The 22,070-nt window shown below is 69.0% G+C and overlaps 2 protein-coding genes across 7 annotated transcripts; both read right to left on the reverse strand.

The window, feature by feature from the left end:
- Positions 1-1,650: 1,650 nt before the first annotated feature.
- ZNF385A (zinc finger protein 385A) lies at positions 1,651-6,404 on the reverse strand. Of its 3 annotated transcripts, none has more exons than XM_037411660.1 (8): positions 6,339-6,404; positions 5,714-5,822; positions 4,735-4,833; positions 4,112-4,256; positions 3,819-4,040; positions 3,253-3,419; positions 2,716-2,808; positions 1,651-2,240 (listed from the first exon to the last, which is right to left on the reverse strand). In XM_037411660.1, exons 2-8 carry the CDS (start codon positions 5,807-5,809, stop codon positions 2,010-2,012), a joined length of 1,053 nt encoding a protein of 350 aa, XP_037267557.1. In that variant the 5' UTR covers positions 5,810-5,822; positions 6,339-6,404; the 3' UTR covers positions 1,651-2,009. The 3 variants fall into 3 exon arrangements, with proteins under 3 accessions (XP_037267557.1, XP_037267556.1, XP_037267555.1); XM_037411659.1 differs by lacking the exon at positions 6,339-6,404 and adding an exon at positions 6,076-6,191 and having other exon boundaries at positions 3,819-4,037; XM_037411658.1 differs by lacking the exon at positions 6,339-6,404 and adding an exon at positions 6,076-6,191.
- A 1,514-nt stretch (positions 6,405-7,918) lies between these two features.
- On the reverse strand, positions 7,919-20,464 carry ITGA5 (integrin subunit alpha 5). 4 transcript variants are annotated; one of them, XM_037411648.1, is made up of 30 exons: positions 19,600-20,464; positions 18,459-18,626; positions 17,884-17,996; positions 17,647-17,773; positions 17,175-17,236; positions 16,862-16,907; positions 16,514-16,639; positions 15,978-16,022; positions 15,837-15,880; positions 15,583-15,639; positions 15,387-15,439; positions 15,064-15,272; positions 14,469-14,660; positions 13,986-14,031; positions 13,810-13,917; positions 13,305-13,360; positions 13,040-13,191; positions 12,820-12,957; positions 12,332-12,399; positions 12,102-12,252; positions 11,687-11,779; positions 11,529-11,608; positions 11,035-11,115; positions 10,843-10,948; positions 10,434-10,586; positions 9,844-9,951; positions 9,430-9,543; positions 8,817-8,918; positions 8,336-8,458; positions 7,919-8,035 (listed from the first exon to the last, which is right to left on the reverse strand). In XM_037411648.1, the coding sequence occupies exons 1-30, from the start codon at positions 20,345-20,347 to the stop codon at positions 7,952-7,954; spliced, it is 3,753 nt and encodes a 1,250-aa protein (XP_037267545.1). In that variant the 5' UTR covers positions 20,348-20,464; the 3' UTR covers positions 7,919-7,951. The 4 variants fall into 4 exon arrangements, with proteins under 4 accessions (XP_037267545.1, XP_037267547.1, XP_037267548.1 ...); XM_037411650.1 differs by having other exon boundaries at positions 18,459-18,586; positions 19,600-19,808; XM_037411651.1 differs by lacking the exon at positions 19,600-20,464 and adding an exon at positions 19,477-19,591 and having other exon boundaries at positions 18,459-18,586.
- Positions 20,465-22,070: the final 1,606 nt, after the last annotated feature.

Here is a 22,070-nt window from a genome sequence, read left to right on the forward strand (position 1 = left end):
GCTATTGCTTTGCTTAAATCACAGTATTGACTTGGGGGGGGCACTAATAAAATGGGGGGGCCAGTACCAAGTGGGTGAGAGGGGCAATAAGGGTGTGTGGGTGTGTGTACAGTGAGTGGGGGGCAGTGCAAGGTTTGGGGGGTGGGGGTGGGCACAGTGCCAGTTGTGGCGATAAAGATGGGAGGGGCAGTGCCAAGTCAGGGGCAGGGGGGCTGTAGTGATGACAAGGAGGGGCACAGTGATAGCAGCGCGCACAGTGATGGGCGGTAAGGCTGGGGATGGGGGCACAGTGATAGTGGGGGGGCACTAAGGATGGCAGGGTCACAGTGATGGGGGTGCTGAGCTGGGGGGAGCACTAAGGACGGGGGGGGGTCACAGTGATGGGGCAGTGCCAGGGGGCCTGGGGCAGTACTAGGGGTGGAGGGGGGGGGGGGAGAGCACAGTGCTTGAGGGGCAGTACCTGGGGGTGGGGTGGGTGCTATTTACAGGGTGGGGGGTGCCCCAGCCTCCCCGCATTATTGCAATGGGCTGGGCCCGGAGGGGGGCCCCGGGGTGGGGGGTGATGGGTGCCCCCCCCCGGGGCGTGTGCGGGGCTCACTGCCCTCAGTGCAAGAGGTCATGGCTTAGGGTTGGGGGGGGGGCACCCTTGGGGTGGGGGGGGCACCCCGGGGCTGGGGGGCTCCCTGCCCTGCAAGCCATCACTGATTGCTTAGCAGATCCCTGAGGTGCCAGGAGGGGGCACTGGGGACCCCCCTGGACCCCCCACCCCACCCCGGGGCGCTGGGGGTCCCCGTCCCCATGGGAGTTGTGCAGTGGGGCCGGGGGGTGTGTGGGGGGGGCTCATAATTTTCCTGCCAAATATCCCAATTCCAGTTAAAAAATCATCGCTGAGCCCAAAGAGCAGCTGGGGTGGTGGTGGGGCAAATCGGGGGGCTGTTGCCAGGGGACAGTTGATGGGCGCAGCCTGTTGCTGGGGTCAGTTGGTAGGTACCATCACCGGGGGCGTTGCTGGGGGGTGTTGCCAGGGCGGTTGCTGGGTACCATCACCAGGCAGGGTAGCCAGGGGTGGTTGCTGGGGCGGTGGCTGGGTACCATCGCCAGGGGTGGTTGTCAGGAGTGGTTGCTGGGCTCAGTTGCCGGGTGCAGCTGCCAAGGCCCGTTGCCGGGCACGGTTGCCAGGTCCCTTTGTCAGGTGCGGATGCCAGGCATAGTTGCTATGCAACCGTTGCCAAGTACCATTGCTAGATAACTGTTGCCACGTACCGTTGCCGTGTGTGGTTGCTGGGTAACCATTGTCAGGTCATCATTGCTAGGTCCCGTTGCCAGGTACCACTGATGAGCACGGTTGCTAGGTAACCATTGCTGGGTGCAGTTGCAGCTCATTGCCAAGTGACCGTTGCTGGGCACTGGGCCCAGTCCCATTGCCGGGCAACTGCTGCTGGGTCCCGTTGCTGGGTAAACATCTCTTGGTTGCCAGGCAACCACTGCTCAGAGAGTTGCTAGGAGCCATTGCTAGGTGCCCGTTGCCAGGCAGGATGCCAGTCCCGTTGCCAGGTAACCATTGTCAGGCGGGTTGCTAACTAACCATTGCTTGGGGGGTTTGCTGGGCGGTTGCCAGGCAGGTTGCTGGGTGGGTAGATCCTGTTGCCAGGTTCTGTTGCTGAGTAACCATTGGTGGCTGGTTCCTAGGATACTGTTGCCGGTAGTCATTCTGGGATGGTTGCTGTGTGCTGTTGCCAAGTAACCACCACTGCCCAGTTGTCTGACAACGGTCACCGTGTTGTGCTGTGGGGTTGCCAGGTGACCGTTGCCAGGTGGATGCTGGTTGCAGTTGCTGGGTGATGGTTGCCAGGTAACAGCCGCTGGGCCCCGGGGGATGATTGGGCACCAGTTGCTGGGTACTGGTTGCCAGGGGGTTATGGTTAGATACCGGTTGCCAGGGGGTGATGGTTGGGTACCGGTTTCTGGGTGGTTGCCATGGGGTGGCGGTTGGGTACCGGTTGCTGGTGTCAGTACGGGGAGAAGAGGAGGGGGGCGTGGGCGGGGCGCAGGGGCCCGGGGGCGGGGCGCAGCAGGGCGGGTGCCAGGGGAGGCCCGGGCAGGAGGGGGGGCCCAGGGGGGCGCAGTGCCAGCGGTGGGGCAGCCATGGCAGCGGCGGCAGCTGCCAGGGCCAGGGGGGGTGGCAGCAGCCCCCCCCCAGCCAGTGCCTTCGGCAGCTCCTTATGGAAGGGCAGCGGTGCCTGCAGGGGTGAGGGGGGGGGGTGTCAGAGATGGGGGGCACCCCCTGGCACCCTATAGTGCCTCCTCTGCCCCACAACGTTCCCTACAGTGCCCCCATCCCCTATAGTCACCTAGAGATAGCTCTAAGCACCCTATACCCAAGCACACCCTTGCCCCCTAGGTGACCCCCAGGACACCCTATAGATACCCCGGCCCACCCACCACCCCACAGCACCCCCACGACACCCTACAGATACCCCGGCCCACCCACCACCCCCACTACCACCCCCAGGACACCCTACAGATACCCCGGCCCACCCACCACCCCCACTACCACCCCCAGGACACCCTACAGATACCTCCACACACACACCTGCCCCACAGGACGCCCCCAGGACACACTATAGATAACCTGAGGCCCCCACTCCCCCATGGGGACCCCAGGAGACCCTGTGGACACCCTATGGCCACTGTGCCCCCCAGCCTCCCACTCACCAGCTCCGTGGGGGTCCGGGGCTTCTTGTGGCGACTCAGCAGCGGGTTGGGTTTTCCAGCCACGCCATCCCGGTGCCGCCGGCTCGAGATGTGCTGGGTGCAGAGGGGGCTCAGCAGGGGGCCAGGAGTCTGGCAGGGGGGCATGCTGGGGCAGGGGGTCCTCCAAGGGGGGCAGTTAGGGGAGCCAAGTGGGGCTAGGGGGTGCCAAAAGCATTTGGAGGGGGGTGTGTCTGGGGTCCGACAATGGTTTGGGGGGTCCCATGAGCGTCTGTGGGGGTTCTAGGGGTCTCATGGGCGTTTGGAAGGTCCTGGAGAGATCTCAGAAGGGTTTGGGAGGTGGGGTGGTCCTAGGGGGCTCAGCTGGGTTGGAGGGGGCTTGGGGGGAGGTCCCAGGGGGCTCAGAAGGGTTTTAGATGTCCCATGAGGTTCTTGGGGGGGGGTCCCAATGGGATGGGGGAGGTTTGGGAAGGTCCTCACAGGGGCCTGAGGAGGGGGTATGGGGGGCCCAGGGGGAGGGGTTCGGGTGTCCCAGGGTACCTGCTTGAGCTGGAGCTCAGAGTTGAGGCGGACGTTGCAGATCTGGCAGTGGAAGGAGCGCTCGGGGGCCTCAGCTGGGGGGGTCCCCGCAGCCCCCCCCAGGCGCGGGAAGGCGCGGATGGGCCCCAGGCCGCTGCGTGCCTCCACCAGCGTCTTGTGCTTTGTCCCTGTGCATGGCAGGGGGGGGTGTCACCCTGTGCCCCGGACCCCCCTTGGGACCCCCTGCACCCCAGGAACCCGCTGGGACCTCCCCAGGAACCCCTGCACCCCAGAACCACACCACCTCCCCCCCAGACCCCCCTGCACCCAGAGACTCTCCTGGGACACCCCCACAGGAGCCTCTGCACCCAAATACCCCCACTGGCACCTTCCAGGACCATGTGTCCCCCAGAGCCCCCTGTGCCCCCCACTTTGCTCTGGACACCCAGGACCCACCTGCACCCCCAGCATCCCCCAGTGCCACCTGACAATCATCCCTGTGCCCCCACCCCACATCCCACAGACCCCCCCTGTGCCCCCTGTGTCCCCCAGACCCCCCGTGCTCCCCCAACCCCGCGTCCCCCCACCTTTGTTGTGGGCCTCCAGCTGCGAAAGGGAGTTGACGGCCACCTTGCACAGGGCGCAGTACAGCAGCCGCTTCGCCTTTGCCTTCTCCTCCTCCTCCTCAGACCCCCCCGCCCCCCCCCGCGCCCCCCCTGTTGCTTCTGCAGCTGCAGCCGGGGGGGGAACGGGAGGCGAGGGTGGCCTGGGGGCACCGGGGGCTGCAGGTGCTGGGGGCTGGTCACCTGCTGGCATGGAGAGAATTAACAGGGTACCCTGGGGACCCCCAGGTGGGAGGGCAAGGGGCGGAGGTACCCACCTGTGCTGTCAGGCATCTCCCCAGCTGCGGTGGGCATGGGGCCGGGGGTCCCTGTGGTGTCCCCCCCACGGCGGGCACGGGTGGCCTCCAGCCCCTTCAGGCGTCGCGCGTGCCGGTTGCCCTGGTAGTGTGCTGCCGCCTGGCTCTGGGGACACCAGGGGCGCCGGGGGTCACTGCAGAGACCCCCACTCTGGGGACCTCCAACCTGGGCACCCTCCGCCCTGGGGTCCCCCAAGTCTGGGCACATGGCACCCACATGTCCCCCAACTCTGGGAACCCCTGCCCCAGGGACTCCCAAATCGGGGGACATTGCACCCAAGGGTCCCCCAGCTCTAGAGACCCTCACTCTGGGGACATAGAACACCCTGGAGACACAGCACCCCAGGACCACCAACCTGCGGACCCCCCACCCTGGGGACACAGGACACGGGAGGGGTCTGGTTGTGGGTGCCCAAGGGGGTCCTAGGCACCTGGGATGGGGGGTCCTGGGTGCCTGGGAGGGTTCCCAGGTTCTGGGGGGGGGGGGCGTCCCAGGTGCTGAAGGGGCTCCCGGGGGGATTGAGGGGGTTCCCGGTATCTGGGGAGGGCCCTGAGGAGTTTGCGGGGGGTCCCAGGGGTCTCACCTCAGAGTTGAAACGGATCTGGCAGACACTGCAGGCGATGACGGGGCGCCGGGGTTTGCCCAGCGCCGCCCCCAGCACTGCCTTCGGCACCGGCTCCATCTGCCGCACGGGGGGGTCACGTCCTGCGGGGGGGCACACCCGCACCCCCAACCCCCCCAAAGCCCCAGTACCCGCACCCCCCAAAGCTCCTAGAGCCTCCCCAAAGCCCTCCCACACCCGCAAACCTCCCCGGCAGCCACACTCCCAAATTCCCCAAAAGCCCTCAGCCCCCCCAAGTGCCCAGCAGCCCCCAGCCACCCCTGGGGCACATGGGGCGATGGGGGGCTCAGGGGGTGCTGGGGCCACCGTGGGGCAGAGGGCTGGTGTGGGGGGGGGCTGTGGGGCCGGGAGGGTGGCTGTAAGACATGGGGGGTGCTGCCGGGGGGTGCTGTGGGGGGCTGCGGGTGCCAGCTGGGGGGCTGTAAGGCATGGGGGGGGGCTGTGGGTGCTGGGACAGGGGTGGTGGGGCACGGTGGGTGCTGGGGGGGGCGTGAGGCATAGAGGGTGCTGTGGGGGGCTGCGGGTGCTGGGCAGGGCTGTAAGGCACGGTGGGTGCCGTCGGGGGGAGGCTGTGGGGCGCGGGGGGGGCTGTGTCTGCCGGGTCGGGCAGCCCCCCCCCGCCCTGTTCCGTAGCGACTCAGGAATCTCTCCCTGCCCAACCCCGGGGGACCGGCCTCGCCCGCCCGCCCGGCCCCGCCATGCTCCCCCCGGTGCCCCCCCCGCCAGCCCGGGGGGGGTCCCGGCCGCTGCTCCCCTCCCCCGCTCCCCCTTACCCCCCGGCGCGGCGGCGGGCCCGGTGCGACGGGGGGGGGGGGGGGGGGGGGGGGGGGGGAGGGGGGGATGGGGGGGGGATGGGGGGTGGTACGGCGGCCGGGAGGGGGCGGGCCCGCGCGGTGACCCCTCCCGGCCGCCGTAGGACCCCCGGCCCCGCCGGACTCACCGCGGGCAGCGGCGGCAGCAGCCGCAGGGCGGCAGCGGCGTCGGGCAGCAGGAGGCGGCCGGGGGGGGCCCCCAGCGGCCCCGGGGCCCGCAGCATCGCCCGGCCCGGCCTGGGGGGGGGCACAGGGTGAGGGGTGGCCGCTCCCGCCCCCCGCGGCTCCTGGCGCCCCCCGCCCGGCCCGGCCAATGGCGCCGCGCAGAAGTGGGGCAGCGGCGGGGGGGGCAGCTGGAGGCGCGTGGTACACGCGTGTCGCCGGTCACGCGTGTCGCCGGTCAGGCATGGCACCCGCAGCTTCCCCCCTCCTCGCCACCCGCCGCCCCCCCCCCCCCCCCCCCCCCCGCAGCGTTCCCGCGGTCACTCACGTGTCCCGGCGCGTCCTCCCGCCACGCGTGTCCCCCCGGGCCCGCCGCGCACGCGCACAGGCGCGCGGGCGCGCGCACATGTCGGGACACGCGTGGGCGGGCCGCGCGTGGGCGGTCGGTTGCCATGGGGACGGGCCCCCACCCTGCCCCACCCCTGCCCCGCGGGGAGCCCCGGCGGAGGGGAACAGCCCCGTGCCCCCCCCCGCAGCCCCCCGTGCCTCTCCCCGCCCCCCCAGCTCACATTCCCGCTTCCCCCGCCTGACCTCAGCCTGCGGGGCCGGGACACGCGTGGGGCTACGGTGGGCACGTGCCCCCCCCCCGACTCGGACCCCCCCCGCACATGCGCCTTGCGACGACACCAACACCCGCCCCCCCCCGCCGCCGCGCGCCGGCCAGCTGCTGCGTCACCGGGGGGAGGGGGGGGCGTGTCTAGGGGGGGCTGGGGGCGTCTGGCGGGGCTGGGGGTGCAGGCGGGGTTTTGGGGGTGCTTGCTGGGGTGTTGGGGGGGGGGCTGGGGTGTGCAGGGAGAGGGCACAGGCCTGGGAGGGCTCGTGGCGCCGGGGCCCCCCCGCCGTGCCGCGGGGGGATGAATTATTGATGCCGACGCGTCCCGGCTGCTAATGAGGGCAGTAATGGTGTCACCCGACACGCAGCACACGCGTGGGCGCTCAGCCGTGCCCTGCCTGGCACACGCGTGTGCTCCCCCATGTCCAGCCTGGCACACGCATGTGCTCCCCCATGTCTGACCTGGCACACGTGTGTGCTCCCCCCATTGCTGATCTGACACACACACACGGCCCCCCCCATGACATGCATGTGCTCCCCCACCCTGACACACGCATGTGCCCCCCCCATGCCACAGCTCTGGGTTGGACACATTTATTGGGGGGGCCTGAGGTTACCCCCCCTCCAAATTAAATACAAACTGAAGCCACACACACACACCCCGGCGCCTGCCTGTGCCCCCTGGCCCCCCCAGCGCTAGTGCAACCCCCATCCCTCCCCCCCCCCCCCCCCCCCCCCCCCCCCCCCCCCGGCCAGGGGACGGGGACGCCCCGGGGACATGGGGGGGTGGCTTTGCATGTGTCGTCCCCCCCCCTGCCTCCGGGTGCAGGGTCAGTGCAAAGTGAGGTGCCCATGGTGGGGGGCACGGGCAGTGCAGCACGTGCTGGGTGCCACCGTGGCCAGGCACCACTGCCGGAGGGTGACACTGCCACATGGTGCGTGTCCCCCACTCCTGTGCCAGGCGCAGTGATGATGCTGGCACCAGTGCCCGGCGCGGTGACGGTGCCTGGCCATGTGTTGTCCATCCCACCGGTGTCCTGGCTGCGGTGCTGGTGCCCAGGGTGGCAATGCCAGTAACAGCAGTGATGTCACTGGCATGGCACCGGTGCCCGGGGTGGCAATGCCAGTCACAGCAGTGATGCCACTGGCACGGCGGCGGTGCACACCATGGCGGTGGTGTGCCGGTGTCCGGTGTGGTGGCTGTGCCCAGCATGCAGGTTGTGCCAGCTGATGGCAGCTGCGCCCAGCGTGGTGGCTGTGCCTGGGCTGCTGCCGCTCAGCACAGTGGTGTCCAGCGTGTCGGTGACCGTCTTGGCATGACCCCACGTGCCGGTGGTGGCAGCACCCAGCCGGCTGGTGACGCCTGTGCTGGTGGTACCCAGTCCAGTGGTGACGCCTGTCCTGGTGGGACCCAATCCAGCAGTGCTGGGACTGTTGCCAGCCGGCACGATGGTGGCCAGCGTGTTGGTGGTGCCCAGTACGGGGGTACCCGGTGCGTCGGTGCCCAGCCCAGCAGTGCTTGTCCTGGCGCAGTGCCCGGCGGTGCGTGGCCCACAGTGCGGTGGGGTGACACCGGTGGTGCGGGGCCCCGTCAGGCCTCCGAGGCCGCCTGGGGCTTCAGCTGCGCCTTCTCCATGGCCGTGCCATAGGGCCCCGAGCGCTTGAAGAAACCCAGCTGGGGGGGGGTGTCAGGGTGGACCCCTGCCCCCCATGTCCCCTGGGACCTCTATGGACCGGCGCCCCCCCCCCCTCCCCATGTCCCTGTGCCACCCCCAAGTCCCTTGTGCACCCACCATGTCCCTTGTGCCCCCCCCCCATGTTGCTGCACCCCTCCATGTCCCTGGACCCACCCCCCCACGTCCCCCCCCCCCAATGTCCCTTGTGCCCTCTCGTGAAGACCATGTCCCTTGTGTCCCCCATGGCCCTGGCACCCCCATGGCCCCTGTGCCCCCCCCGTGCCCCCCCCTAGACCCACCTTGTAGAGGCCGTAGCAGAGCAGGGCGAGCAGCAGCAGTCCCAGCAGCACTGCCAGCACCACCACCCACACTGGCACCCCATGGCCGCCCTCGGCGCGTGCCCACTGCAGCCCTGTCAACACCTGCCACCAACAGCGCCACCCATGAGGTCACCTGTGGGGTCACCCCACTCCCACTGCAGCCCCATCACCACCTGCCACCCCCAGCATCACCCACAGGGTCACACTCACCCACCACCCACTGCAGCCCTGTCACTACCTGCCACCCACAGTGTCATCCATGGTGTCACCCCATGGCCACACCAGTCCTGTCCCCACCTGCCACCCCCAGCATCATGCACAGTGCCACCCATGGGGTCACCCACCACCCACCACCCACCACCCACAGTATCACCCCACACCCATGGTAGCTCCATCCCCCACCCCAACCCCCAGGGTGCCCCCTGCGTGTCCGTCCCCCCCCATCCCCCCCCCCCATCACCTGTAGGCGCTGGCTGGGGTAGTGCTGGGGCCAGATGCGGTACGGCAGCCGCAGCACCCGGTACTCAGCCTCACAATGTAGCGCCTGCACCCGCGTCTCCCGCTGCAGCACCCGTTGATCAGCACTCTTGGGCACTCACGGGCACCCACATGGCACTCGTGGGCACCCGAGGGCCCCCATATGGCACCCACGGGCACCCACGGGGCACCCACTGACATCCAAAGGCACCCACGGGCACCCGAGGGCACTCACAGGCTCCTGCATCCAGCACCCATATGGGCACTGTGGTGCCAGGGCAGCCGCTAACCCTCCCCCCCACTGGTGACAAGGGCACCCACCCTGGGGGGCTGCGGCGCAAGGTGGGTCCCAGGATGGGTTCAGGATGCGGGAGGCACCAGGGGCTGGTGTGGGTGCTGGGAGGCAGATGCATATGTTGGGGTCCTGGAGGGTCCCAGGGGGGTCCCCAGGGGTTCCAGGGAGGCCTGGGGGGGGTGTCCCAGGAGGTCTCATGTCAGGGGATCCAGGGGGGGGCCTGGGGGGGTCCCAGGGGGCCTCATGTCAGGGAGTCCCAGGGAGGGCCCCAGGAGGTCTCGGGAGGGTCCCGGGGTCTCACCTGCCGCAGGGAGGGGGCCCAGAGACGGAAGGCCAGGCGCAGGCTCACCCGCTGCTGCTTCTCCAGCCCCCCCATGGGGCAGCTCAGGCGGAAGCACTCGGCCTCGGGGCACCCCTGTGACCCCCACGTGTCACCCACAGCATGGACACCCATGTCACCCACAGCCAGGTCACGCCCCCACATCATCCACAGCAGGGACAGCTGCCCCCCCAGGTGTCACCTGCCTTGGGGACACCCGGCCCCCCAGACATCCTCTGCCTTGGGGACACCCAGCACAGCAGTGCCACACTGTGGGGACAGCACACCTCGGGGGGCACATGCCAGGCTGGGGGTGCCACAGGGCTGGGACACACACACATGGATGGGGACATGCAGGCAGAGGGGACGTGGGCACAGGGACATGCGGGCACTCACCAGGGTGTAGGGGGGTGCAGGGGGGCTGCTGCCCCGCGTGTCCCTGGTGACCACGTCCCCTGTGTCCCGGCGCTGCAGGCCGTGTGCCTCAGGGCTCTGCTCCTGCTCCTGTGGGAGGGCACAGCTCTGGGGACAGCCCTGTCCTGCGGCCACCCCTGCGGGCACCCAGGGCCAGGCCCTGCCACCCTCAACCTCCCCCTGCCACTGGTGTCCCAGTGCAACCCCATGTCCCCAGTGTCACCCCATGTCCCCAGCACCCTCCAGTGCCTTCCAGTCTTCTATCTCCCAGTGCCACTCAGTGTCACCCAATGTCTCCAGCACCCTCTAGTGCCCCCCAGTTCTCCATCTCCCGGTGTCACCCAATGTCCCCAGTGCCACCCAATGCCCCCACCACGTCCCAATGCCCCCAGTGCCCCCCAGTTCTCCATCTCCCAGTGTCACCAGTGTCACTTAACATCCCCACCACCTCCCAGTGCCCTCCATTCCTCCATCTCCCAGTGCCACCCAGTGTCCCCCGTACTCTCCAGTCCTCCATCTCCCAGTGCCACCCCATGTCCCCAGCACCCTAGTCCCCCTCCCTGCGGGCGCACCGCCAGGCGCAGGTTGTCCAGAGGGTGACTGGTGGAGCAGTTGCGGGGTCCCGAGTGGCCAGTGACATAGAGGAGGGGGTGGCCCCGGTAGCTCAGGGGACAGCTCAGCTCCAGGGTGCCGTGGCTGATGGCGCTGGGACCCTCGTTCACTACCTGATGGCACCGAGGGGGGGGGAACACATGGCAGCGTGGGGTAACACCCACAGCATGGGGACGTGGCGCCCACAGGGGCACCCATGGGCACGGGGACATGGACACACGTGGGGTCAGGGACACAGGGACCCCCGGGGTTGGGGACACAGGGACCCCCGGGGTCGGGGACACAGGGACCCCCGGGGTTAGGGACACAGGGACCCCCGGGGGTCAGGGACAGGGACCTTCAGGGTTGGAGACCCAGGGAACCCCCCACCTCATAGATGTGCTCCACGGGCGGCCCCAGGTCCTGCAGCTGCCGGGGTGGCTGCTCAGGTGTCCAGCCCCCCTCAGGGACAATGACAACATCAGGCCGTGACACCCTGGGGACACAGAGAGGCATGGGGGGGTTGGACAGGGCTCAGCACCCCGTGCTCCCCTCGGACCCCCCAGCGTGGGTGGCACTCACCCAAAGGCAGAGAGGCGGGTGGCTGCCCGCACCTCCAGTGGCACTGTCACCACCTCGCTCTGCGAGTTGTTGGCGTTCTTGCTGCCGGCACACAGGGAGGGGTCACGGCATGCCCCCCCCCGGCTGCTGGCACTGGGGGCACACCCCTCCCCAGAAACCCCCGCAAGCCTGAGCCCTGGTGTGACCCTCTCCCCAAGTCTGAATGGGACCCCCACACACCTTTGGGACTCCCCTCAAAGGTCCCAGATGGGATGTGGCAGGTTGGACCTCCACACACCCCAGGGTGCCCAAGGTGGCCCCCCCCACTCCAGAGTGCCCCCCCCGGTAGGATCTCCCCTGACCCCCCCCAACCAGGATGCCCCACTGCGATCCCTTAGCTAGGACTGCCCCCTCCCAGGACCCTCACCCCAGGATGCGCCAGGGGGGACCCCCCACCCCAGGATGCCCCAGAAAGGACCCCCCCACCCCAGGGTGCCCCAGCTGGGTCCCCTCACCTGCGGATCTGCAGCTCAAAGCGGATGCTTTTGCTGCTGTCACTGAGGTGGGGGACAGTGAAGCGCAGCCCCCCCCAGATCTGCGGGCAGAAGGGAAGGGGTCACGCTGGGCCTCCCAACACCCCCACATGCCCCCACCCCCCGTGCCCCCCACTCACGCTGGCACCCGCCTTCATGGGGTTGCCCAGGTCGCAGATGAGGGGGCTCGAGTTGTTGCCCACCCCAAGCTCACAGCTCAGTGCAGAGAAGTTCTGAGGGGGGGAGGGATGTGTCAGAAGCCATGGCACTGGGGGGGCCCACGGGGCACCCACAGATGCCCACCCCTGTGCACCCACCCCACACCTGCGGACACCCCCATGCACCCACTCCATGTCTGAGGGCACCCCCATGTACCTGGGGACACCCCCATGCACCCACCCCATGTGTGGGGGCACTCACAGGCACCTGCCCTCTATCCAAGGGACACCCCCAGGTACCCACCTCATACCCAGGGGCACCCACCCCATACCCAGGGGGCACCCCCTGACCCCCCATGCACCCACCCCACACTCTGGAGCACCCCTGCACACGCACCCCATGTGGGCGCAGCACCCCGGTGTACTGGGCGTGGGGAGGGGGGCGCACGTGCAGCTCGGCCTCGTAAGCCCCCCCCTCGCCCTGGTTGCGGGCATTGAAGGTCAAGTTCAGGCTGTTGCGGTCTCCCAGGTAGACGGCGTGGCGGTCCCTGTGGGGGACCCTGTGTCACAGCCACCCTGTGCCATGGCCCCATGGGGTCCCTTGGGACCCCCCAGCCCCCCTCTTACGCAGATGCCTCCAGCTGCAGGTCAGGCACGCAGACGTTGTCCTCCCCACAGTCCAGCTGGATGTGAGCCTGCATGGGGGACACAGGGACAAAGGGGGACATGAGTGTGATGGAGGCCATAGGGGACATGGGGACAAAAAGGCACACAGGGACAGTGGGGGGCACGAGGGTGATGGGAGACATGGGGGACACAGGGACGATGGGGACACAGTGACAGAGGGATGCAGGGGACAGTGGGTGACACAGGGACAGCAGGTGACATGGGCAGCGGGTGATGTGGGACAACAGCTGATGCAGGAGACAATGGCTGGCAAAGGCGTGACACTGGGTGCCACAGGGTAAAACTGGGTGCCATGGATGGCAGAAGGTGCCATGGGGTGACAGTAGGTACCACGAGGTAGGACAGGGTGTGGGGGTTCGCACAGGGTGCCACGGGGTGACGCTAGGTGCCAGGGGGTGCTGGGGGGTGCCAGGGGGTGCTGGGTGTACCTTGGTCTCCAGTCGGGTGTGGGTATGAGCAGCCAGGACTGGATGCAGCCCATGGGTATCAGGGGGCGCGTGGGGGTCCAGAGCGAAGCTCAACCCCACAGCGATGGGTGACAGCTTATCCCGAAACTCTGACTCGTTCTGCCAGGGGGGGTGACACAGGGATGAGCAAGGTGGGGGGGGGGGGGTCCCACTAGGTGCCCCCCTTCCACTCCTGGCATACCCGCAGGAAGACAGCCATGGTGTGGCAGCGGGTGCCGGCGCCATTGGGGACAGGCAGGGTGAGGGTGCGGGTGGGCTGCCCCCCTGGGAGGAACAGCGCCCGCCGCCCCCCACCAGCCTTCGCCCCATCCATGCTCAGCTCCACCGTGAACCCTGGGTTGGAGGAGGGACACCCATGTCAGGGCCACTGGCATCCAGGGCCCCCGGTGGCCAAGGGTCCCTGACATGTGTCCCCCCCCATGTCCCCTGTCCCCCCCCCCACTTACCGATGGGGCCGGGCAGGTGACGTCCCGAGGCGTTGAGGCAGAAGCTGACATTGATGCTGGGGGGGTGGGAAGGGGGGACACCCATGGGACCCCCCTGCCTGCCCCATGGGTGCCCTAGCATACATGTGTGTGTCCCATCTCCCTGTGCCCCCCTCAGTGCCCCCCATCCCTCACTGTCCCCAAGAGCTCTGGATGGACCCCACTCTGCACCCCCCACGGTGTCCCCTGTACCCCCTTGCTGCTCCCAGACTGCTTGCGACCCCACCCAAGTACACTCTACCTCCTTATCCCTGGGATATCCCCAAGGCCACCATACCTCTACTCGTCCCCATGTCCCCAGGAACCCCCTCGGTGCAACCTCCCCAGGGAGAAACCCCCCTCAGTGCCCTCAGCCACTGGGTTGCCCCAGTAAGTCCCTCCTCACCAAGGTTCCCGATGTCCCCAAGCCCCCCACATGACCCCTCAGTGCCTGTCCCCGTGCCCAGTGCCCCCCAGTGTCACGCACCAGGGGACGTGAAGGCCGGTGCCCTCCAGGACACAGCTGCGCTCCTCCGGGTTGAACATGGTGGGGAAGACGCTGAGCATGGCGCTGGCGTGGACGATGGGACGGCCCCTGGGGACAGGGCATCAGGGACAGCCCAGGGACACCCGGGGACACCCCCCCAGGCTGGTGGCACCCACCTGTACACCACGGCTGTATCCACCCCAAAGGCACCCACGAGGAGGTCTGCGGGGAGAGGGGGACAATGGTGTCACCAGAGATGGGGTGACACAGCCAGAAGGGGTGGCAGTGGTGGTGGGACACCCGTGGGGGGAGGATCTGGGGATGGGTGTCCCCTTCATGGGGTGGCATGGCCATGGATGAGGGTCCCCAACCATGGGACACCCACCATGGGGACATCTGGGGCTGAGTGTCCCCTCCATGTGGTGGCACGACCAGGCTGGGGGTGTGTGTCCCCCCCCAGCTGCTGGGCACCGATGGAGTGGCAGAGACAGAGCTGGGTGTCCCCAACTGCTGGACACCCACAGGGCAGGACAGATGGGTCGGGGTGTCCCCCACCGCGGGATGGCATGGACAGGCTGGGCACCCCCAGCCGCTGAGCACCCTGGGGTGGGACCCGGGGGGGGAGCCCACGCGGGGGTGCCGGCGGGTGCCTAACTTACCTGGGTAGCCGTTGCCGTCGAGGTCCGTGGCCCCACGCAGGGCGGCTCCGAAGAAGTCGGGGTGCCGGCCAGGCGCCCAGTGCCCCCGCAGCACCTGGGCTGGCTGGGGGTGCAGCCCAGCCCCCCGCCCGCTGTAGATGTACACCAGCCCCTGCCGGCCCTCGGTGCCCAGTGGGGCCCCCACCGCCACGTCTGCACCATGCCGCTCAGAGGGGGCACGGGGGGCCACGCTCCCTCTGGGCACCCCTGTGGCCCCCTAGAGCCCCGGCAACCCCCCCGTGCCACCCTACGGTGCAGGGACCCCCCATGCCCCGTATGGCCCCTGTGCCACCCTATAACTTGGGCACCCCATGCACCTTGTGTGCCCCCCCTCTGCGCTGGGCACCCCATGCACTCCCTGTGCCCCCTCCCCAGGCACCCCCACCCTGGGCACCCCATACACTCCCCGTGTCGCCCTATACCCTGACTCCCCCATGCCCCCCACCCCCGGCGCACCCCCTTCCCCACCCCCAGGCACCCCTTTACCCCCTGTGCCACCTCCCACCCTGACCCCCCCCGCCCCCAACCCGTGCCCCGCCCCCCCCCAGGTACCCACCGTTGAAGCCGTCCAGGTCAAGGTCCCCCAGGGGGGCGATGGCACTGCCGAAGCGCCCGAACTCCTGGGGCCCGGTGAGGGCCATGGCGGGGGTGGGCAGGGCCCCCCCGGGCAGCTGCAGGTACAGGTACACCCTGCCCACCTCCTGCACGCGCCCCTCCCCTGTCCGCGCCATGAAGAGGGGAGCCCCCACCAGCAGGTCGGCCAGCCTGCGGGCAGCGGCTGTCAGCCCCCAGCCTGCGGACCACGGCATGGGTGGGGGGGCACCCATGGGTGCCCGGCGGGAGCACCCATGTGGGTGGGGGCTGGGGGCATGCACTCACCCGTCGTTGTTCACGTCCGTGGCTGCCACTGCGTAGCCGAAATATGCTGCCATCTGATGGGTGGGGAGCGGGGTAATGGGGGGTGCTGGGGGGACCCCCCGCACTCTCCATTTTCCCCTGCACCCAGCACCCCACGGGGGCATCCAGCAAGCTGCCTGGACGCCCCCTGGGCCCCCCCGGACACCCCCAGCCCCACCTGCTCCCCTGAGAAGTTGTACAGGGACTTCATGTTGGTGCCGTTGAGGATGGTGACCTGGGGACACAGGGGACAGGACACACTGTGGCAGTGGCCAGGGAGCCTCATCAGCTGGGGCCCCCTGTGCCCCTCCATGTCCCCTGTCCCCCCAATGGCCCCTGTGTACCTGTGTCCCTTGTCCCCTCCATGTCCCTTACGACCCCCATCCCCCCCATCCCCTGTCCCCCCCCCATCCCCCGTCCCTGCAGCCTTACGTAGCCATAGGTGAGGTTGCCCTTAGGGACACCAGCCACAAAATCTGCAAGGGACAAAGTGATCCTGTCAGGGGGGTGTCCGGGTGGGGGGGCTGTGGCACTCCCATGTCACTCTCCCACTGGCACCCCAGTGGCACCCACCTTGTGTTGTGTCCCCGCTGAACTCGCCAACTGCCACGGAGTAGCCTGTGGGGTGGAGAGGTGTCAACTGTGTTGTCACCTGTGCCACTGATGCCACCCTGTGCCCAGTCCCTGTCCCCTTGTGCCCCCCGTGTCCCCATGTCCCTTGTGTCCCTGTGTCTCCCTGTGCCCCTGTCCTGTATCCCTAAGCCCCTGTGTCCCCATATCCCCACGTCCATCCCTCTCTCCCCTGTCCCCATACCCTGTGTTCCTGTCCCCTATGTCCTCACACCTCATGTCCCTGTCCCACCATGACTCCCACACCCCCATGCCCCAAGTGTCCCTGTGCCACTGTGTCCTCATGCCTGTTTCCTCTGTCCCTTCTGTCCCCATGCCCCTGTGTCCCCATGCCCCTGTGTCCCCACATTTCCCATGTCCCCATGCCCCTGTCCCTGCCCCCCACAATCTCCCCTGTCCCCATGCCCCTGTCCCTGTCCCCCTCCCATCTCCCACGTCCCCACGCCCGTGTCCCCCACACTCCCTGTCCCCAGGCAGACCCATGTAGCTGTCATCGTGTGTGGGGGCTGCCTGGCGCGTCTGGAGCTGCCCAGCCACCTCCTGGATGAAGTACTCCGGGTAGCTGGAGGCTGTGATCTGCTCCTGCGTCGCCGACATCACCTGCCCTGGGGGCACGGGCGGCCCCTCAGCACCCAGGGGTACTGCCCACCGTGCCGGGCTGGCAGGCAGGGTGGGCAGAGGCAGACAGGGGGGTACTTAGGGGCAGGCAGGGGGGGGTGTAGGGACAACCAGAGGGTTCAAGGACAGGCAATGACAGGCAGGGAGGTGCAGGGACAGGCAGGGGTCTCTCAGGGGAAGGCAGGGTGAGGCAGGGTCTGGGGTCTCACCTTGCCAGAAGTAGCTGCCAGGCCCCCCCAAGAGCACCCGTCCTGTCTGCAGGGAGACCCGGGGGTGGGAGCCTTCAGCCTGGGGCACCCGTCAGCACCCCCTATATGCTTCCAGACCCCTATATACACCCCCCACCCCCACATACCCTATGTGACCCCCATAATGCCCCAATGTACCCCTGCCTCTTCATGCCCCCCATCCCTCACCCCCCCATCCCCATGATAGCCTCTATCCCTTACCCCCCCACCGCCATGATACCCCCCATGTCACCCAATATCCCCTGTGCCCCACCGGTGCCCCCCATGTCCCCACCTGGGTGAACTCCGCGCTGAAGCCCCCCTGGCAGTAGCCCTGCCCCGCTGCAGAGTTCAGGTCTGTGGGGAGAGGGGGGCAATGGTTGGGGGACCTGGGGGGGGGGGGGGGGGGGGCTGAGGTCCCATGGGTGCTATTTGGGGGGCTATGGGGATGTCACTCATTGGGGTGCCAGGCTGGGGGTGCCCAGGGTCCCATGGGTGCCAGCCTGGGGGCCATGGGGATGACCCCGCAGAGGCGCCAGGTAGGGAGGATGCTGGGGGGCGTCCCTGGGTGCCAGGTAAGATCCAGGGGGGTCATCCTGGCAGTATCAGGCACAGGAGGTGATGTCCAGGGACCCAGGGGCACCAGGCAGGGGGGGTCTGGAGATGTCATCCATGGGTCCTGGGCAACCAAGATGCCCAGTGGTGCCACCTATGGATGCCGGGCTAGGGGGTGCTGGGGGGTCTGGGGGCAGGGGGCGGGGTCCCACCTGAGCGGCAGGGTGCATACTCCACAAACTTAGAGAAGTTGCCGATGGAGAGGAAGCAGGTGCCCACTGGCTCCCGTCCCCCCCCTTCCTCCTTGGGGGGGCTCCAGCTGTACAGTGGGGCACAGGCCTGGGGCAGGGGGGAAAGAGGGGTCTGTGAGTGGTGGGGGGCACAGGGGGTCCGCACACAGACAGAACCCTGCCCCCTGCTTCCCCCCCAACCCCCTGTGCCCCCCATACCAGGATGGAGGCGTTGTGTGCCCGCACAGTGGCCCCAAACCACTGCAAGGACTTGAACTCGACGGGGTCAGGGGTCTCTGTGCTGTTGCCCCCGAAGTCATGGGTGCGGGCTCCTGTGAGGAGGGGGGAAGCAGGGGGTCAGGCCAGCACTCACTGCCCCAGCACCCATGAGACCCCTGCCCCAGCACCCACTGCTCCCCCCCAGGTTTATCATTAACCAGGCAGGACAGGAGCCCAGAGGCAGTGCCAAGGCCACGGGGCCAAGAGGGGTGGCATTGAGGATGATGACGTGGGGCTGGGGGGGCTGTTCGAAGGGCCCACGGGGGGCTACTGCGTCCTATGGGTGCTGGGGGCCATGCCCCTGTCGCCATGCAGTGCATGTCCCCAGGCCTGGCTGTGCCCTGTCCCCATGCCCAGGGGGTCCCGTCCCCACCTATGTCCCCATGCCCCTATCCCCACCCTGTCCCCATACCGGAGGGGTCCTGACCCCACCCGTGTGCCCACCCCTGTCCCCATGCCCAGGGGGCGTGCCCCCACCCGTGTCCCTGTCCCCATCGGTGTCCCCCTCCCCTTACCGATGTGGTCAAAGTCGATGGGGGTGCAGTCATCACCGGGGGGCCAGGGGCAGTGGTAGACTGCCCCCCCCTGGGTGACATTGGGCTGGCTCGTGTTGGCTTTGGGGGCACCCACCAGGATGCTGACGCTGGGGGGGGTGTGCGTGAGTGGGATGCTCGGCGGGGTGGCTGTCCCCATGGGGACACGGTGGCTGTCACCCGTGGGGCACTGGGGGGGCTCGCAGAGGAGGGAGGGGGCCCAGGAACCCTGGTGGGGCGTGTCCTGGGGGGAGGGAAACCCCTGCCCCCCCCCGGGGTCCCACGGGACCCTGACTCAGCCTGGGTGACCCCTTCCGGCTCTGTGGGAGAGGAAGCGCTGAAAGCACCCACGGCCGGAGGGGGGGGGCGGGGAGGGGGGGTCCGGGGAGGGGGCCCACCCACCATGGGGCACCCAGGCCCCGCAGCTGGGGGACACCAGTTTGCCCTGCCCCCCCCCTGCCCCCCGGGTGTGGGTCACGCGTGGGGGGCAGGGCCATTCTCGGACGACCGGGTCCCCCCGAGCCCCCACCGCCCCCGGGGGCAGCTCCTGACTCCGGTTACAGGAAACGCTCCGGCCGGGGCAACGGGGCCCCGGGACCCCCGGCAGGGGCCGGCGGGGGGGAACGGGGACGGAGCCGGGGCTCAGCCCCCGCCCAGCGCCCTGAGCCCCGCCGGACACCCCCGGGGCTGGACCGGTCCCGGTCCCCGTTACCCCGGCCCAGCCCCCGGTCCCACCCCGTTTTCGGTACCCGCCCCGATGTCCCGTTCCCGCTACCCCGTCCCGGTCCCGCCCCGATGTCCCATTCCCGTTACCCCGTCCTGGTCCCCGGTCCCGTTTCCCACTGCCGGTTCCCGCTCCCCGGTGTCCCGTTACCGGTCCACCGCCCACTCCCGGTTCCCATTACCCGCTCCCGGTCTCACTGCTGCCCACTTGCCGCCCCCGCCCTGCTCCCGGGGCCGCTCCCCGTCCCGCTGGGCCGCTCCCGCTCCCCGTCCCCGCCCGGTGCCCGGTGCCCGGTGCCCGTCCCCGTCCCGGCTGACGGGGCCGCTTCGGGTGCCCGGACCCGTCCCGGTGCCGCTCCCAGTCCCGTCCCGTCGCGGGGCCCGGGGCCGCCGCCGATACCTGCGGGGCCGGGGCAGGTAAAAGTCCAAGGCGAAGCCGAAGAGGGACCCGGGGGCCCCGCGGAAGGCGACGGGCCGCGCCGCCTCCAGGTTGAAGGCAGCGGCGGGCGGCGGCAGCAGCAGCGGCAGCAGCAGCGGTAGCAGCGCCCGGGGCCGGGACCGGGGGCGGCGCGGGGGGGCCGGGGCCGGGGCCATGGCGGAGCGGGGCTGGCCGAGCTCGGCGCTGCCTCCCGCTCCCGAGTCCCCTCGGAAAATGCCCGGGGGGGCCCGGCCCGCCCCGCCCCGCCGTGACTCACCGGGGAGGAGCCAGAGCCCCGTCGGACACCGGCACCGACACCACACCGGGGGCACGGGGCGCCGGGAGAGGCCGGGGAGGAGCGGGACATCAGGGACAGGAATAATCCTGGGGCACCGGGACGCTCCGAAGGGGCCGGAACGTCGGGGATGAAGACACCCGAGGGGCACCGGGACAACCCGGGGGCACCGGGGCACCTGAAGGGCACCGGGACACCCTGGGATACCGGGACATCAGGAATGGGGACACCCTGGGGCATTAGGACACCCAAGGGACACCGGGACATCAGGGACAGGGAATAACAGGATACCCTGAGGGCACAAGGACACCGGGGACAGGGACATCGGGACACTGGATACTGGGGACCAGAGCACTTGAGGGGCACCAGGACGGACACTGGGAACAGGGACACCAGAGACCGGGATCCCCAGGGGGGGCAGGACACCAGGAACATGGACACTGGGGGGATACTGGAGAGACCGGGACACCAGAAATTGGGACACCTGAGGGGATGGGGACACTGGTAATAGGGACACTGGGGACCACAACACACTTAGGGGTACTGGGACACTGGAGAGGACTGAGACACCAGGAACTGGGATACTGGGGCCTCACCAGGGGGAATGGGACACTGTGGGGACAGCGAGAGACCAGGGGAGATGGGTGCCCAGGTGGCAACAGGACACTGGGGACGGGGACACTGGGGAGGGATGAGGGGACACAGGACACTGAGGACAGGACACCAGTGAAGGGACTGGGACAGGGGACGAGACCCCAGGTGACATGACGGGCAGTACACTGGGACAATGGGGGGGATGAGAGGACCTGGGGGTGATGGGGGTAGGGACAGGACAGCAGGGCATGCTGGGACACTGGGACACAGGACACTGGGAGTACTGGGACACTGAGAGGACAAAGGGACACAGGACACCATGGGGCACCCGGGTGGGACAGGCACAAGGGGACACGGGGATACACGTGGGGACACAGGGCACTGCGGAACACAGGACACCAGTGGGACACTGGATGACACGGGGGGGACACACAACAGGACACTGGGGATGTGACCTGGAGACAGGAGAGGGACAGGGCTGGGCGGTCGCAGGGCTGGGGACCGCAGCGGGGAGGAAGGGGACGGGGACGGGGGCGGGGGGGCCGGATCCGGCTGCTGCTTCCTGGAAGGAACCAGCGGAAACAGCCGGAGCTGGAGCCATTCCCACGCGGCTGCACAGAGGGGCCGGGACCCCCCACGAGGGGACACGGGGGGGGGGTCATGGGGTGGCCACCAGCACCCCGGGCCCCTGCCCCACAGTGGGGTCTGCGTGCAACGGGGGGTGGTGCCCCCCCGGCAGCACCTTTGCTGTCTCCACACGACTGCACTCACAGGGTCCTGTTCCCCACAAGTGTGCAAATGGTGCACACCAGCCTCTCGCTCCCCATGAGTGTGCAAACCGTGCACGCCCACCACCTCTGAGTGTGCAAGTGGTGCACCCCCGGCCTCTCCACCCACACATGCAGATGCTACAAGCTCACTGGCCCCTTCACATGTGCGCACAGCTGCCCACCCCTCCACATGCTCGTGCAAAGGGTGGGATGGGGGGGACGGGACCCGCCCCCCGCCCCAAGTGGCCCCCATGCGAGGCGGGTGCCCGGGTGTGTGAGGGGCCGGGGGGCGTGCGCAGGGGGCTGGGGGCCTCGCACGCCTGCCACGGGGCCAGCTGCATTCCTGCACCGCTGATGCAATGGCGCCCGCCACAGCTGGGCTGGGGGCTCGGGGGGCTCAGGGTCCTCCCTCTGTGACCCCACCCCTGTCTAGAAGCCTGGGTCCCCTGCCCAGCAGCCTGCCATGGGTGCTCCACCACCACTGCCCCCCCCCCGGCTGGGTGGGTAGATGCATGGGAGGTTGCACATGCGCGGGGGTGCAGCGGGTGCGTGTGCCCCCCGTGGGCACAGTGCCCGTGGGGACAATGGGGACATTTCCGTGGCCGTGTGGGGGGAAGTGACGGGTGGACGGCGAACAATGCGCCGGCGCCGGGGCCCTTCCTGCCCTCACATGCCTGGCCCTGCACTGGCACCACCCTTGTGCACACATGTGTGTCCCAGCTCCGTCCCCTTGTGCATGCATGTGTCCTGACACTGTCCCCTTGTGCACACGTGTCCTGACATTGCCCTCTGTG

Source organism: Falco rusticolus, chromosome 19, assembly GCF_015220075.1.
Source record: "Falco rusticolus isolate bFalRus1 chromosome 19, bFalRus1.pri, whole genome shotgun sequence".
NCBI lineage: Eukaryota > Metazoa > Chordata > Aves > Falconiformes > Falconidae > Falco > Falco rusticolus.

What these genes read in the sequence shown, in the direction of transcription:
- ZNF385A (XM_037411658.1), bottom strand. Translation starts at nt 6,155, where the DNA reads ATGTGCGCGCGCCCGCGCGCCTGTGCGCGTGCGCGGCGGGCCCGGGGG. An exon ending in CTGAGCTCCAGCTCAAGCAG is followed by an intron (nt 2,809 to 3,252) that starts GTACCCTGGGAC and finishes CTCTGCACCCAG; the next exon opens with CACATCTCGAGCCGGCGGCA. An exon ending in CCCGGACCCCCACGGAGCTG is followed by an intron (nt 2,241 to 2,715) that starts GTGAGTGGGAGG and finishes TCACCCCTGCAG; the next exon opens with GCACCGCTGCCCTTCCATAA.
- ITGA5 (XM_037411648.1), bottom strand. Translation starts at nt 20,347, where the DNA reads ATGTTCCTGGTGTCCTGCCCCCCCTGGGGATCCCGGTCTCTGGTGTCC. An exon ending in TCAGCGCGGAGTTCACCCAG is followed by an intron (nt 16,908 to 17,174) that starts GTGGGGACATGG and finishes GTCTCCCTGCAG; the next exon opens with ACAGGACGGGTGCTCTTGGG. An exon ending in GCAACCTCACCTATGGCTAC is followed by an intron (nt 15,640 to 15,836) that starts GTAAGGCTGCAG and finishes CTGTGTCCCCAG; the next exon opens with GTCACCATCCTCAACGGCAC.